This window comes from Geotrypetes seraphini, chromosome 8, assembly GCF_902459505.1.
Source record: "Geotrypetes seraphini chromosome 8, aGeoSer1.1, whole genome shotgun sequence".
NCBI lineage: Eukaryota > Metazoa > Chordata > Amphibia > Gymnophiona > Dermophiidae > Geotrypetes > Geotrypetes seraphini.
The window spans coordinates 51,208,077-51,225,368 of record NC_047091.1 but is presented as its reverse complement, the minus strand read 5'-3'; the positions used below and the strand labels follow the sequence as shown (position 1 = coordinate 51,225,368).

The window sequence follows — 17,292 nt, the reverse complement described above, 5'->3', positions numbered from 1 at the left end:
AACCAACATTGAAGCTCAAACTGATGGCTCAGAAAGCAGTTTCTAAATCAGTACTAAAGACTTTGAAGACTTGTGCGTCAGCTATTCTTGACACCATCATGCCTGGAACCTACATACTTAGTGCAGTCAACCACTTTTACACCTTCAGCCTGGTAATCACCAAAGGTTTTGGAGCAGGGATTTTCCATACTGGTTCTGAAGGCAGAAGACTTACAACCAGGTTCCTCCTCAATACAGCAGGATGCTACAGCCCTCAAGCCTTCATGCAGATAAACAAGATCTTTAGTCTGTTGAATCTTCAACATTTCTCAACCCTCACCCCTTGATTCCTTGTGTGATCAACTTCTGGCCTGGGCAGAGTCTCTATCTTTGGTTTTTAGACTCTATTGTAGCCTTTATATCCACTTTGTGCTTCTTCTACCTATCATAGCTCTTGGTTCAACCCAGACTTGTGCCTCCTCAAGTATCAGGCACATCATTCTGAGTGCCTCTGACACAAGTTTTCTCTCCAGCCTTTCTGTTCTGAGTGCCGCCGCTAAACTCTTGAACAGTGAATCACACTCAGTTTTTGCAAGCAATGTGTCCCCTGAGGAAGGCGTCTTTGATACGCCAAAACTTGGATCTTTCTTGGGACTATTGTTTTAAAAACTTAATCATTGGTTGAAAAGATGCTTTTTGTTAGACTACCTGTAAAGAGAATGGCATGCCTTGTACCAGAAAGGTGTTCACAAGGCTAGGAAATCCTACACATATAACTTTATGGATTCTTCTTCTAACAAGTCCTAAAAGCTCTTCCATCTTCTTGATCAAATGTTTTCCCCAACCTCAAGAAGCCCTTTATGCCTCCTCAGCCAAAAAGTTTGCTGTCTTTCAAGTTCTCATCAGTCTTGTGGTTACTACCAGTCCTTCTGAACTCATCCCTGTTCCTTTGATTGCTCTTACTACTATTCCTACTTCCCCTGAGTTCATTTCCATCTGCTTTGTAGGCCAGCTGCTGCGAGGAGGAAAGGCCAGTGTTAGTATCAAGCAGGGACCTCCCTCCTTTGAGGCTGACTCTAACCCTCCCCTCTCACAGCAAATGGCAAATTAAGCAGCATCCTGTTGGGATCAGGCAGCAGCATCGGAAGAGGGAGGAGTTGGAGAGTGTTCAGTCAATCTCATAGCTTAACTTATGGGTCGGTAATATCATGGCCCTGGCGTTTGGTACCCTTTAGTGCCAGCACCCTGGACCTGAGTCTCACCAGGTCCATAGATTAAACAGGCCTTGTAGAAAAGCAACAGACATAATCTAGACATAAATTGACATCTATGCGCCTTCAGTTAGGTGCACCCAGTAATGTCATGTCAATAGCATAAATGTATACTCCTAAATATGGCATTTTAGTGTAGAACTTACATTATTCAGGAGCCCTGTCCATGCTCTGCTCACATATTTACCCCCTTGCATTTATGTGCTAACCCCCAAATTCTGTATATGGTACCTTACGTGCTACGCACAGCTGATTTGCACGCACAACTTAATTGTTTAATAGGCCTAATTGGTGCAGATAATTGGCAATTAACACCATGTAACTGGCATTTATTTGCCACTAATTTAAAGTTACGTGCACAATTTGGTAAGAATATTCTATAAAGTGCTGTGTGCCAGTTCTAGTGTGTGAATCTGAAAAGGGGGAGTGGCCAGGGGAGGAGCATGGGCCTTCCTAGAATTATGCATACTGTTATAGAATATACCCGATGCGAGTACAAATTAAGGGCAGGGATTTAGACCTGGATTTAGACCTGGTTTTTCAAGGCCTAAATGGGGGTGCCTAAAAGTTGTGACACTTAGGGCTCCTTTTACGAAGGTGCGCTAGGGCCTTAACGCACGGAATAGCGCGTGCTAAATTGCCACGTGCGCTAGCCGCTACCGCCTCCTTTTGAGCAGGCGGTAGATTTTTGGCTAGCGCACGCTAATCCGGTGTGTGCACTAAAACCGCTAGCGCACCTTCGTAAAAGGAGCCCCTAATGTAAATCTATAAGGTGTGTATACCTTTTAGCCACTGTTCTAGTCAATGCCAATTTTTTAGGCTTATACAGTATATAGAATCAGGCCCTAAGCGAATTATGCACCTAAATTATGGAATAGCATGGACTGCTCAGCTAACACACACTAAAGATACATAGATAATAGTATTCTATAATTGTAGAGTACAAATGACACTTCTATTTATGGTGTCAGGTCAACAGCGCGCCGGAACAAAGGCGCGCCAGATAATTGAGCGCAGCACGGAGGCGCGCACCGCTCTAAATTACTGTTTTTAGGGCTCCGATGGGGGTGTGTGGGGGGGAAACCCCCCTCACTTTACTTAATAGACATTGTGCCGCATTGTGGGGGCGTTCTGGGGGGTTTGGGGGGTTGTAACCCCCCACATTTTACTGAAAACTTCACTTTTTCCCTGTTTTTAGGGAAAAAGTTAAGTTTACAGTAAAATGTGGAGGGTTACAACCCCCCAAACCCCCCATAACGCCGGTGCGATGTCTATTAAGTAAAGTGGGGGGGGGTTCCCCAACAAAACCCCCCGTCGGAGCCCCTAAAAACAGTAATTTTGAGCGGCGCGCACCTCCACACTGCGCTCAATTGTCCGGGCGCGCCTTTGTCTTTCGCGCCGTTTTCTATGAACCTCTATTTACATGCTAAAGAGTAAAGATTCAGCTAGCAGCAGTGTGTGTTTTATTGACTGCTGCTGGTGTTATTCAGTGCCAGGCCATGTTCAGGCTTCAGCATTGAATATCCAGTTTATATGGCACTGGTTAAGTCAATATTCAGAACTTAACTGGCCGTGGACTGCCGCATAAAGATAGGACTGTGTTTTGGGAGGTCCCATATATACAGTTATATTGACTGGTTAAGTGCTGAATATTGGCACTTAACTGTCCAGGTGCTGACTCACCCCCAAAATAGCCGGTTTTCATTTAGGCATTAACTGCTAATTTTCAGCGGTGATAACTAGTTAAGTACTGCTGAAAATTTAGTGTGTAGCTCCTAAACAAGTGATTTGACCAGTCAGCGGTTGTTTCTAGCCAGTTAAATCATTTTGAATATCAACCAGTAAATTTATAGATTGAAGAGGATTAGGCCTGATAGGGAATGTTGTGTATGTATTCTTCTTAATGCTGTAGCATGTAGAAAGATATCGATACATTTAGAGTTCTGTAATGTCTCAAAACTGTTCCTGTTGGAACGATATCACCCTTGGTTATCTTGGTTGCTGAAGATGCTCACAAGTTCTCCATCACTTTTTCCTTCTCTTACAGGATGAGATGAAGACCTGGATCCAGGCCATTTCAAGTGCCGTCTCAGAGCATGCTGAGATTGCTAGGTGGGGTCAGGCGCTCCTCACCACCTCTTCCACCGATGAGGGCAACCTGAAACGAGACCCTGATCGCAGGCCCAGTGCTTCCAGCAGGAAGAAATAAATGAAGCCCAAAAAGAGCAGGCACCCTCATTTATTCCCCCATCCTTCCCCAACACAGAACCTACAGGAAACAGGAAGCCCTGCACAGACATGTTGAGGTTCTTCTGCCTAAACAACCTAGCAAACACATTTTGTTTTCTGGTTTGATAAGCAAGAAGGGTGCAGGTGTCATGTTCTGGGTTGTTTGTGTTCTGTTCCTCAGCCTCTTGCGGATGCTGTGATATACAGTTTATTTCTGAGGCTTCTGGGCCCCTGCAGTCTCCGTCAGATCTGAGAGGTTGAGCTGCTCCACATTTTACCCCTGTTGCATTAATGGACTTGGAATTTCTGCTTTTTTTAGAGAAACTGTATGGAATGAGGGAAAAGCAGAAAAGGACTCAGCCCAAGAAAGTTGAGCAGGGTTTGACTATAAGGCTGGCTGCAGTTCAGGCGGTCTGAGATGCTTCCACCCAAGTCAGCTGTCTCCAGTGTTTCTGTAGGGTCCTAGAATTGGGCTAGACACACAGCCCATTTTAACTGTTCTGTTCTGAGACATATACACTGTCCTAGTTTCCCACAATTCGCCATTCAGATGTAGGAGTGTGTCAGAGTAGTGCTGTTTGTTTCAAGGAGGACTCCTGTACTGGATTTCTCTGCTGAGACCCTCCCAGAAACATTCTTGTAGAATGGCGTTCTTTCCAGCAGAACTCAGACCCAATATACTTTCATCTTCTCACTGCCGGTGTGGTCAGTACTGATCATGTAACTTTCCTGCCGAACATGTTAATTCAAGATAATGACTTTTAAAACATAGATTTGGTTTGCTCTTTTAACAAGAGTTCTTGTAAAAGTAGACAAATGAGGTCTTAGAGAGTAGAAAAAGTGTCTTTTCCAAACTGCTCAGTGCACAAGCTATAAACTTATGCGAATACATCTTGTATATGTATGCCTTTCTCTGACCTCAACGGTGGCATTCCTCAGACTGGGTTTAGCATTTACATGCATACTGTATAATATACACTTGTATGGGTGTAAAATAAACCTGTAAATTTGTGCATGCCTCAGAGAAACTGTGAATATGTGCGTGTTTCTCCTATGAATGAAATATGGGCATACTTTCTCTCTTTTAAAACTTATGCACACCTGCCATCTGACCAGGGTCCTAGGCCCTTCAACCTCTCACTCATCCCTCAGTTAGAAAGCAATTCTATAACTAGGCACATCCCTGATATTGCATGGTGTACAGATCCTAATCTATAATGAAAACTGGGCACCTAGGTTCCATTATAGAATTTTAAGGTAACTCTGTATTAGAGAATGACACAGTGACAAAATTCGTCACCGCTCCCATCCCTTCGCATAACCGCGGGAAACCATTTCCATGTCATTGTTTAAGGAGAGAATGAATGAATTCATTCATTCAATCAATCAATTTTCTATACCATTCTCCCAGGGCAGCTCAGAATGGTTTGCATTAATTTATTCAGGTACCAGCGTATGAATGGGCACAACCACTGATCCTCAAGCCTTGCATTGAAGAATGCTGGTGTAGAAGCCTGAGGTTATATAGAAACATAGAAGATGACGGCAGATAAGGGCCATAGCCCATCAGGTCTGCCCACTCTACTGACCCACCCCCAAGTCTACTATCCTAGGGATCCCACTCCTGGTGACAGGTTCCCTTGGCTTAACCCTCTAAGGGATCCCACATGGGCATCCCATTTGCTCTTAAATTCTTGCACGCTGTTTGCCTCGATCACCTGCACCGGGAGCTCGTTCCAAGGATCAACCACTCTCTCGGTGAAGAAATATTTCCTGGTGTCGCCATGAAAGAATGACAGTAAAGAATGACATGGGATAGTTTCCCACGGTTATCCGTGGGGATGGGAACGGTGATGAATTTTATCACCATGTCATTCTCTACGAGTCGGTATTAGCAGTCAAATAGCTGGTGTGGAAGGGGCACACAGGGGCTGCATTCAGTAAATGGTGCCCAAATTTAGGCACTGAAAAAGTGAGCGCCGAGTGCTATTCTAAAAATGGCGCTCCAAGATGGGCAACATTATAGAACAGCACTTAGCGGCAGGATCCGCGCCCAGAGGATTTACACCAGCAGAAACTTGGTGTAAATTCTCATGCTTAAACTAGGCGCGGATTTCCCATATTCTGTAATATTGTGCGCATCTCAAGTGAACGCCCCTGACCCACCACAGCCCTTTTCAGTTGCACACAAAAAACTTTACCCCATCATCTTTATAGAATAGCATCCATTCAAATTGTTGCCAATTAGCACAAATAACTTAGGGCTCCTTTTACGAAGCTGCGTTAGGGCATTAACGCGTGGAATAGCGCATGCTATATTGCCGCATGCGCTAGACGCTAACGCCAGCATGGCGTTAGTTCTATCCATGTAGCGTGCGGTAATATCCTGCGTGCGCTAAAAACGGTAGCGCACCTTAGTTAAAGGAGCCCTTAGTTTATTAAAATTTGGATTAAACCCTTAACATAGAATTTAAAGCGTTGCACATTAAAATAAATAGGGGGAATTTATATTAAAACAAACATGACTTAGTACAGAACTACTAACATATTGGGATGGGATATAAAACAAGAGGAAAGGGGGGAGAACTCCATTAATTAAAGAAAAGAGATCAAAAAAGGAAATAACATCAAGGAGGGTGGGTAAGCTAAAAATAATAAAATATCCAAATGGTGAATTACTCATAAGCATCTTTAAAAAGAAAGCTTTTTAAATTGCCCTTAAATTTATCTAAATTTTGTTCTGCTCTAATGTGTAATGGAAGGGAATTCCAAATAGTAGGAGCTGCGACAGAAAAAATGAAAGCGCGGCGTGTCCCAATAATTTTTAATGAGGGGACATGAAGAGTATGTTGCGAAGCAGATTTTAGAGTTCTAGAAGGCTCATATGGAATCGGCAGTCTATTAATAAATGCCGGCTCATTGGACTTTGAGATTTGAAAGTAAGAAGAGCAATTTTTTACGTAATTCGATGAGCGATGGGAAGCTAGTGCATCTTCTTAAGCAAGGGAGAGATGTGATCGTATTTTCTTGAGTTTGTGATAATTTTAACAGCTATTTTCTGGATCAATTGGAGACGTCTAATATCCTTTTGACTTAACCCTTTATATAACGAATTGCAATAATCAATTTTAGAAATAACAAGAGAGTGGATCAGAATGTTGAGACTAGGAGTATCTAGGATTGTTGACACCCATTTATTGGTGCTAATTGCCTTGTTACTCAATTAAATTATATGCGCAAATTGGTGTGCACCCTAATTTGTGCGTCATTTATAGAATTTAGGGGATAATGTACATTATTCTATTAGTTATAAGCAAACCCCCCAAAAAGTAGAATAAATGTGTAAACACTTTAATCAACAACATTACTTAGAATCAAGCAAAACCTAGTGTTCATCATTGTACAAATACAGCCACCAACGATGAAAATGAGGAGGCAGAAGCCTCAGAACCCCACTGCCTTTGTGAAGAGCTTCTGACATTGGCACGATAAATGTTCAGTCAGAATGGATCTTTCCTGTTGCACCTTGAGACAGCTACAATAACGAAACGCTGTCCAAAGGTGATGTGTCAAATCTCTAAGCTAATCTTTGGTTTTTATATACCGATTCATCCCAACAAGAGGGCTCGACTCGGTTAACAAAATATTAATAAATTATACAAGAGATTAGAACAGAAGCTATATCTTTTAGGCCCAAATTTTATCTTTTGTATTATTATTTCTCAGCCACTTAAAATATATAAGCGAAGGGGTTTTTTTAAGCCAATGATTACCCCTTAAACTGCCCACCATAATTTGGGAGGCAGTGGGGTTCTGAGGCTTTTTCCTTCTCACTTTCGTCATTGGTGGCTGTATTTGTACAATGGTGAACACCAGTTTTGCTTGATTCTAAGTGGTATTAACTCATTAGAGTGTTCACACATTATTCTATTAGTTATATCCTTAAGTGGAAGGCTCCCCCATGTACCACCTATGTGTATGCCCTTCTTCCAAATACACACCATGCATGTTGTATGGGTATTTATAGACCAGCACCCGGGAAAGCCGCTTTACTCAGTTACTCCTCTCCTAAAGTCACTTCATTGATTTTCCATGTGTTTCCAAATACAATTCAAACTCCTCTTACTGACTTACAAATGCACTCACTCAGCTGCCCCTCACTATCTCTCTTCACTTATCTCCCCCTATGATCCCCCCTGTGAGCTCCGCTCAGCTGATAAGTCTCCTTTCTGTGCCCTTCTCTTCAGCTGCCAACTCCAGACTCTGTCCCTTCTGCCTTGCTGCGCCATATGCTTGAAACAAGCTGCCCAAATCTCTACAGCAGGTTCTGTCTCTGGCAATGTTCAAGGCCTGTTTAAAAGTCCACCTCTTTGAGAGTGCTTTCAATTCCTAACTCATCTCATCTTGGGTCCTGCATCCCCTACCCTCTATGTCATGTCTGTCCAAGTTAGATTGTAAGCTCTTCCGATCAAGGACCGTCTATAAATGTCAAAATGCACAGCACTGCGTATGACTTTCTTCAGCACTATATAAGTGATAAGTAGTAGTAGCAGCATTTACACAGGTATGTGCACACGTGTGTAAGTGCTAGTAATCCACATAGTTGGACATTGACCCCCAAATTCTGTATATGACACCTTACGTTGTTTGCGCAAATATGTGTGCACAGCCGATTTGCATGCACAACTTAATAGGCCTAGTCGGCACCCAGTAGCATAGTAAGGGGGGATGGGGTGGTAGTCTACCTCGGGTGCCATTTTGCTCGGGGTGCCAGCACCACTTCCCACTCCTCCCCCTTCCCCAATTCCTTTTTTTACTTTGGCGTAAGCAGCCACCAACTTACTGCCCACGTCAACTTCGGTGCTCTCTCTGATGTCACTTCTGGGACCAGCGCTTAGGAAGTGACATCAGAGAGAGCGCCGAAGGCAATGTGGACAGCAGATTGGTGGCTGCTTGCGTCGAAGTTAAAAAGGTACGGGGAAGGGGCACGCGTGGTGGGGGAGATGCCACTGCCCTGGGCGCCACTCACCCTCACTACCCTCGCAATTAACAGCTCGTAATTGACTCTAATGGCACTAATTAAAAGGTACCTGCACAACTTAGAAAGCGTGATTCTAAGTTGTGCAGGTAATTTTATAAAAATGATGTTAAAAAAAAGAAAGAAAGCGTGATTCTATAAAATGTATGCACCAGTTCTACTGCATGAATTTGAAAACGGGATGTGGTCAGGGGAAGGGCATAGGCAGATCATGGGTGTTCCTACAAGTTAGACGCACTGTTAGAAAATACTTCCAATGCACAGGAATTCAGGCCTGGTTTTCCTTATACAACTATCACCTGTTATTTATTATTGATAAATGCCAAACTCAAATCATTCATTCATTCAAAAGGCATCATCATATCATCCATTAGATAAAGATATATCCATTTCATGAAAACCCAATGTGGTGTTTGTAAGATCTTTTGATGTGCTTTTATAAACTAAATTCTGTGCCCTATAAAGTTTTGCACTTCATCAGATCAAGCATTCTTTTTATATTTGATATGTATATTTTTTTCTTAATTTACAGCCCACTCGGTGAATTCAAAAATGTTGCTCCAACATGTTTTGCCTCACGGCTTTTTCAAGGAAGTCCCCTACAAAAAAGCTCATAGTAGCTCATAGTTAGGACCGTGTTTCAAACAAATAGTAAAACCTTTACTATCTTTGTTAAAACCCTGCATAGTTTACTTATAAATGCTCAAGGACACAGTGACACAAGTTATTTTAATCACACTGCTTCCCCCAACTTGTTATGCACTGCCATCCCGACTTGCGTTACATTACATTACATTAGGGATTTCTATTCCACCTGTGCCTTGCGGTTCTAGGCGGATTACAATATAGAAGATATCTGGGCATTTCTAGTAGAATTACATTACAGGATAAGAGTAAGTTACAGGAACCGTAAAGAATTATGATACTTCAATTTCACGGAAGATAATACATATAAATTTCCTGCTGCTGGCCAGCTATTCAGACTTAGCCAATCCTCTATCATAGCAAAGACATCCACTCAATTTCTTGATTCAGCCCAAATGGAACTACTGCATTAAGCTTAAAGCTCCATTTCGGCTTTTTTAAATTCAACATTTTGTCATGTTGTCCACCCGCCCACCCTTCAATCACAACATCAGTCACTCGCCAGCGTTTAATCATCAATCTTATGATTAAAATCCTTCCAGTGCTGAGCTAGAGGAGCTTGAAATATCTCATTTATAATTCTTGATTTGTATTCGTTTAGACGTATATGTATTGGTCTGTGGCTTCGTCCAACATACACTAGTTGGCACGGACATGTATATTATATAAACCATGTTTTTTTATTTACCCTCAATCTTATAGTGGTACCATCTGGTGCTATCCACACTGGTCCTTCAGTTATTTTGTAGCACCACTGGCAATTATCACATCTCTGATGTTGGCCCTCCATCGCTTGTTCCTTTTTCATTTCATATCAATGTTTTGCTAATAATTCTCCTATGTTCCTATCCCTTTGATAGGCAATCATAGGAAACTCATTAAATAATTCAGAGTTCAACTGTAAGACGTGCCAGTGTTTTTTCATACTGCTCACCAATGGTACATACATAATAAGGTAGTACACACACCAATTTTTCTTCCTGCAACTGTGTTTGTTCTTAAAGAAGCAGATCGCGATTCGCAAACTTGGCTCTTAAAAATGCTTTACGAACTGATGACCAAGGATATCCTCTTTCTAGTAACCTTGTGGTTAGAATTCTAGACTGTTTAAAAAAATCTTCTTCTTTGGTGCAAATTCTCCAAAGTCTCAAAAACTGACTCACCAGAAGATTATATTGTAAACTGTAAGGATGATGACTATGAAACTGTAATAAAGTGTTTCTTTCCACTGGTTTTTGATATAAGGTGGTGATCAAAGAACCTCATGCTTTTACAACAAGAAGATCTTAAGAATTCTATCTGCTGTAAACTGTAATTTGCTGTAAATTGTAAATGATGGTTCAAAGAGATTATCCATTAGACAAATTCTAACAATAAATCTTCAGTTTCATCCCAAATGAAAAATATGTCACAAAGGAACCTCTTCCACAGGATAACCGGAGAAAATCGTTCTGAAGAATAAATACATTCAGATCAAATTTGGCCACATGCAATGTGGCCACCGAAGGAGCTGAAGTAGCCCCCATTGCCATACCTTGAGTTTGCAAATAATATTCCTCAGCAAACCAAAAATAATTATTTTTGATAACTAAATCTGCCAATTGCACCAGAAAGGTAGTAGAAATTCTGGGGGCAACCCTATTTAGACACTGTCCAACCACCTGCAGTGCTTCATGTTGGGGTATCATAGTATATACAGGGAAGTAACATCTAATGTCACCAATTCTGTTTCTGAAATGTTATGGAGCTGTCCCAAAATACAAACGAAGTGAGAAGAATCCTGTAAAAAATGATCAATAGATTGAGAAAGTGGTTCCAAAACAGATTATTTTGTAGACACTATTGGGCGCCCAGGGGGGTTATTTACACTTTTATACAATTTAGGCAAAAAATTAATTTTTGGAGTACACTTCTCCCTCCGTATTCGCAGTTTCAGCATTCGCGGTTTCGATTATTCACGGTTTTTAGCTTGCTGGCTCTTCCCCCAAAATTACATCAGCTTGCATAGAGAAATCACCCATTCCAAGCATTTACAGAGAAAATCGCTGATTCCCAGCACTTTCTTCACTGTGTTTTGCTTCTCCTTCAGGAACAGCCCAGGTCTCCCACCATGTTATTCGTGGTTTCACCATATTCACGATGGTTTTTAATAGAAAACAGCAAATAACATATGAAAAAGTTATTTGCGGTTCTGTTAATCCCCGGAGGGAGAAGTGTAATGGGATTCTGTTCCAATAAAAACATCATTTCCTTATGAGTAATCATCCCCCCATTGGAGAGCAGGTTGGACCACCTGTTTAATCTCAATTTGAAGATCTTTTAAATGGTCGACCATCAATTTTTTAGAAGCTTTGGCATCAGCTAGCTGAATCAGAGGTTCATTGTTATATTGGGTATGCGATTGATGTGATTGACAGTATGATAAAATGCTGAATTTCAAAGAGCAGAAATGGAGCTTTAAGCTCAATACGGTCGTTCCATTTGGGCTGACTCAAGAAATTGAGAGAATGTCTTTGCTATGATGGAGGATTGGCTAAGTCTGACCAGCAGCAGGAAATGAAAACCGCCGCGGCCATCTTAATGCTCTAACCCAGGTCAGGATGGCAGTGCATAACAAGTTGGGGGAAGCAGTATGAATCAAATAACTTTTGTCACTGTTTCCTTGAGCATTTATAAGTAAACTTTGCAGGGTTTTAACAAGAATAGTAAAGGTTTTACTATTTGTTTGAAACACGGTGCTATGAGCTTTTTTACTCTTAATGTTCCCTCTTTAAAAATTATCGGAACACGCCGTGCTCCTTTCTTTTCTGTAACTGCCCCAACGATTTGGAACTCTCTTCCTTTATACTTAAGACTCGAACAGGATTTGCAAAAATTTAAGAAAAGTTTAAAGTGCCTTCTTTTTAAAGAAGCCTTTAGCTGAAAGTTCATTTCCACGGTAAAATCTTATAGTTTCCAACCTCCCTTAAATCAAGACTACTAATAGCTCTCTCATTTGGTCTTTCTTCTGTCACCAATCCTTTTCCTCATACCCCCCTAATGTACTTACCTTTTATGTACTTTTTCTTTAAAAAATTGTATTTCTTCCCCACTTTCCTATTGTTTCTAGTGGTTTTTAAAAGTAGTTACCCTTGTATGTTTGATTAATATACTATGTATAAGTGATTTCTTTAAATCTTATTTTATCTTTTGTACAACGCTTTGTAATGTGGAAAAGCGTTCAATCAAATAATATGAATAAACTTGAAACTTTTGTAGGAGACTTCCTTGAAAAAGCCATGAGGCAAAACATGTTGGAGCAACATGTCCCTACCCGACAGCATTTTCAAGACTTTCTAAAGCTAAGTGTTGTACTAAAAGCTTATTTTAGATTTTTGAATTCACTGAGTGGGTTGTAAATAAAAAAAAAAAATATACATATAAAATATAAAAAGAATGCTTGATCTGATTAAGTGCAAAACTTTATAGGGCACAGAATGTAGCTTATAAAAGCACATCAGAAGATCTTGCAAACACCACATTGGGTTTTCATGAAATGGATATCTTTATCTAATGGATGATATGATGATGCCTTTTGAATGAATAAAAGTTATACAAAGCACTGGCACTCAGCGCGATTCTATAAAAAGTACACGCACCTTGTAGAATCATGCTAAATGCCATTATAGTTGGCACCATTTTTTGGGACGTTATATACCGAATCGGGCCCGTAATGCATGTGTAAATGTGGGCTCCTAGATTATAGAATTGTCCCTTTAACCCTTGGCCCCCACTCTCCTCAATACCTCCCCTCTCAGATTAATATCAGCAAATGGACTGTTTGAAAGTAGCCTTCTTCCCCTCCTCGTCCTGCTGGTAAAAGTACTTCTTTCTTTGAGTTTTTGTGGGTTTATCATGTCCTATGGTTTTACTTTAACTGCAACTGCTCTTTAATGTCCCCAGAAACTGCTGACCTAGGTGACTGCCTAGTCTTGTCTAATGGTTGGGCCCAGGTTAGGTGGCCTTTATACAATTATGTTGCACATGATGAGGGGGGTTTTCCCCCCTTACAAAATGTGAATCTCCATCCCTGGCATTCAATGTACATAACTTAAGTTTAGAAAATTAGATAGCGGTCATTTCTCAAGAGTTTATTTTTCCTCACCTGTAGGAAATGCTGTCCATAAACCCAGGTTTCCCAAGACTGTTAAGCCACCACATTCTTACTTTTGCAGATAGATTTTCGTGTTAGCCAGCACAACCCATTCAAGTAAGAGCGTTCAATGAATAGCCGAGCCTAATCCATTTTGAACATCACTCTCCCTGAAAGCATCAAAATTAATCTCAGACCCCTAAATACTCAGTGCTATTTGGCAGGACAGGAATGGCTTTTGGCCAGCTAAATAGCGCTAAGCAAGCTAACCAGTGGTAATCAACAGGAGATAGCCAGATATTTCCTGCTGAATACCTCTTGTCAGCAGCTAGTCTAGTCACCCGCTAGGTCATGCTACATAGCTGGTCAGCACCAATATCATTGGCTGACTGGCTAAGTTTAATAGCCAGATGGACCTGCCTAAATAGCAGGTGTATCTTTGGCCACTGTGAGCTAGCCAATTCGGCTGATTATGTCAAATGCAGGTGAACATAAACCTGGATACGGCCCCTGCCTTGAATTTCAGGGTTTGCCACTGACCACAGGAGGTAGTCAAGTTGCCTCCTGTGGTCTGAAAATCGGCCTTAGGATATATAGGAGCCAAAATTTCAAAATTATCGGGGGCTGCTAAACCAAATGGAAATTACCGATCCCTGAACACTGCCAAGGAGTTTCGGAGGTGCTCAAACACCAACAGCACCCTCAGAGCCGGCTCCTATGTCCGAATTCAGTGGGCTCAGACTGAAGGATTAGATGAAGGCACGAGCAGAAAAGTGCAGGCAGGTTAGAAAGCAATCTGCTTGCAATGTTAAATAAAGCTACTCGGGCTCTGAGCTTTACTTTTCTGAAAGGAAAAAAAAAAAATGGTTCAGAAGCCATTCTAGGTCTTTAACCAGATGCTTAAACTGGGTCTGATGGGGTAACCAACAGCATTTCCCACTCACTGGATCGTGAGACCATTTGATATTTGCACACGAACAGTCTCTGCTATGGCAAAAAAAAAATATTTTCTGTTCAACTGCCGGTGCTGCCACCTCTCCAGTTACACCTGTCAGATATATGCAGTCACTAATAAACATATGCATTAATATATAATGGATGCGTATGGAGGTTACATGTCCTAAGCCTTACACAATACACATGGTTACAGCTATTTATTTATTTATTTATAGACTTATAGCCTAAGCTAGCTTAAAGCAAGTCCATTGTATCCAGTGCACATAGCTACACCTTCAAATAGTGGCATTAATCCCAATCCTCAAGGGGCTACCATTGGGTCAGGGTCTTAGGATATCCCTAATAAATACGCATGCGAGAGATTTGCATACTTCTTGTATCTACAGATCTCTTGAGTTATACATTAGGGATATCCTGAAAATCTGACACTGGACTGGAAGTGAAGACTACTGAAATAAAGGCAGGTCTCCTTTACAGACTGTACTGAGGCAAAAGACAGGTCTTCTTTATAGATGCCAAGTACCGACGCAAAAGCCAAGTGGCCTTTCATTTTTGCATTGTCCATCCAGTAGCCTCTACCTCCTGACTTTGCTGCTGGTTAATGCCCCACATTTTCAAAGCTTAAATAAATGATATACTTAAAAATACTCAAGTTATTTTTCCAAAATAAATCAAAAAACGTCAATGCTTTTTTTTTTGTTTGTTTTGTTTTATTTTGCTGCAAATCATTCTGCAATTAGGTTTTGCAGAAGCAAAAATAAAAACAGAACAAGATAAAGAACTATTTGTAAAGGTTTTAAAATAATTGCATGAAAATGAAAGAAACCCCTTGAATTGCTTAAGCACGCACGTGCAAGATTACAAATGGCTCTCAGCAAGGCTGGAATGTGTTTTTGTTGCAAGAGGTGAGGATATAAAAGAAAGACATAAATTATCTGACTCTAGTATGGAAAACAGTGTAGAAATTATGTGGTACCTATAGACTGCTGTAGCCAATACTTGCCAATTGCCTTCTAAAAACACAATGGGGGCAGAATGTGCTAATTTCTTATCACCTTTGTATGCAATAAAATGACAAAGGTCTGGTATTACCTGTTTCTTTCTTCTTTAATGGTCAGGCGTATGTTGTGAATTTTGAGCAAATCACTCAGGGGCCCTTGTGCTAAAATGTGGCCTGTGCTATTTTTAGTGCAAGGGTTACCCATGCGCTGAGGCCACTTTTTAGTGTGTGTCTAAAATGGCCACGCGCTAATTTTGAAATTAGTGCATGGCCATTAGCGCATGATCCCTTATCACCTATTTTGTACGCAGTAAGGGTCCAATTCTATATATGTTGCCTAAAAAAAAATCGGTGCTGACTAGTGCGGCACTAAGCACAATTCTACAAAAGTTATGCACCCATTATAGAATCATGCTTAATGCTGCCTAAGCTTGCTTAGGCAGTGCTGAGTGTTGTAACATTTTGCACCCTATTTATACCACGGTTTTCTTAACCTAAAAGCCTATGCTTAAGTTAGGCACCCAATGGCTCCTAAATCAAAAACACGTCCATGATCTGTCCTTAACCACACCCACTTTTTCGCATTGCATTAGGTGCCTATTGTGCACAATCGCACCTACCAAGTTATGTGTCTAACTTTCAATTAACCCCACTTACTTCCAATTAAGAGGTATTGAGTGCCTACTATCAGCGCAAATTTAGTCTATTACTCAATTAAATTAGGTGCCTACATCGGCTAGGTGAACCGATATAGGCACCTAACTTTAGGTACACTTTAGAGAATTTGAGGGTAAAGGCTCTCATGCTAATTCTACACTAATCAATTGCACTCCATTGCCCATACATTAACTCATTAGGGCAGGGCACACCTACATTCTGACCCAAACATGCTCCCTCCGCTAAAGAATAAAATGAATTTTTAAGTGCATGAGTGGTGCATACAGAGCCCACAGTTAGTGCATGACTCCTGAGTATGGCCCACTAGCGTCATTTGTAAGTGGCGATAAGCATGTATTAGTAATTACCACCATTGAGTTAAAGGGCCCCTCATTTTCTATTGGCATATTTGTATGCCTAGAAAATACCGACCTGTACTTACACCAGCTATTTCTGAACAATGACTTCTATGGGGAAAAAGTAAGCATGCATATCAGAAGGTCTAGTATTCAGTTACCCTCAGCATACCCTTAAGCACACCTAAGAGACGATGCTCAAATGTTCACGTCAAACCCACAGCGCAGAAAAATAGCTAACCAATGCTCAAAGTTGTGGCATATCCGCTTTAGGCTCAGGCCTAGCCAAAATTCTCATGCCCTTTTTATGGCAGGTGGGGATCCTCAAGAGTCCAATGATAGCAAGAACTCCACCCTCTCTCACTTGCTCCAGGCCGCAGCACTGTCCAAGCGCTAGAGCATCATGCTGGCCGCTCCCCCCTGCTGTCAGTTTCTTATCACTTACCCCATGGCAGCCATTTGCAGTGTGCTAGCTTTCTGCCAGTATTCTCACATCATGACAGGTAACAAGACAATCAGCACCCGCTGCTGCTTGGCCTTTTGTGGTTGGAAAGATCAGGTCCTATCCAATATCTCCTGCAAGTACTGCTGCCAGCAGTTCTTGTGATACAGGACTGCGCTACAAGTTTCAAGTTCAAGTTTTTAAAATTTTAGATTAATCGCCTATCGCAATTTCTAGGCAATGTACAGTACAATAAAAAAGGGGATACATGTAATCCACAATAAAACATAGCATTAATTGTCATGAGCATTAACAGACACAACTCTAAACAAAGTGGGATGAGTTAGAGGTACAATAATTCAAGAAAAGCAGACATAAAAGGTAAAAACCAATAAGTTTCAGCTGTTAATCAAGAATGAATAAGAGCTAGAAAACTGGAAAGGCTGAAAAAAGCCTAAGACTTGAAAGCTTCTTTAAAAGAAAACTTTTCAATGCCCCTTTGAATTTGTCTAGGTTTTTTCCAACCCTTAAGTGAACGGGCAAAGAATTCCATATAAGAGGAGCTGTTACCGAAAAAATGGTTGTG

General features: G+C 41.1%; 1 protein-coding gene across 3 annotated transcripts in view; it reads left to right on the top strand.

Annotated features, from left to right (window-relative positions):
* The window catches only part of SPTBN4 (spectrin beta, non-erythrocytic 4), a 420,524-nt gene extending 415,568 nt beyond the window's left edge, over positions 1 to 4,956 (top strand). For all 3 annotated transcript variants that reach the window (XM_033954096.1, XM_033954095.1, XM_033954094.1), the window contains one exon: positions 3,298 to 4,956. In XM_033954096.1, coding sequence (XP_033809987.1) covers positions 3,298 to 3,459 — 162 coding nt within the window. In that variant the 3' untranslated portion in view covers positions 3,460 to 4,956. The remainder of the gene's footprint in view (positions 1 to 3,297) is intronic.
* The last annotated feature ends 12,336 nt before the right edge of the window (positions 4,957 to 17,292 follow it).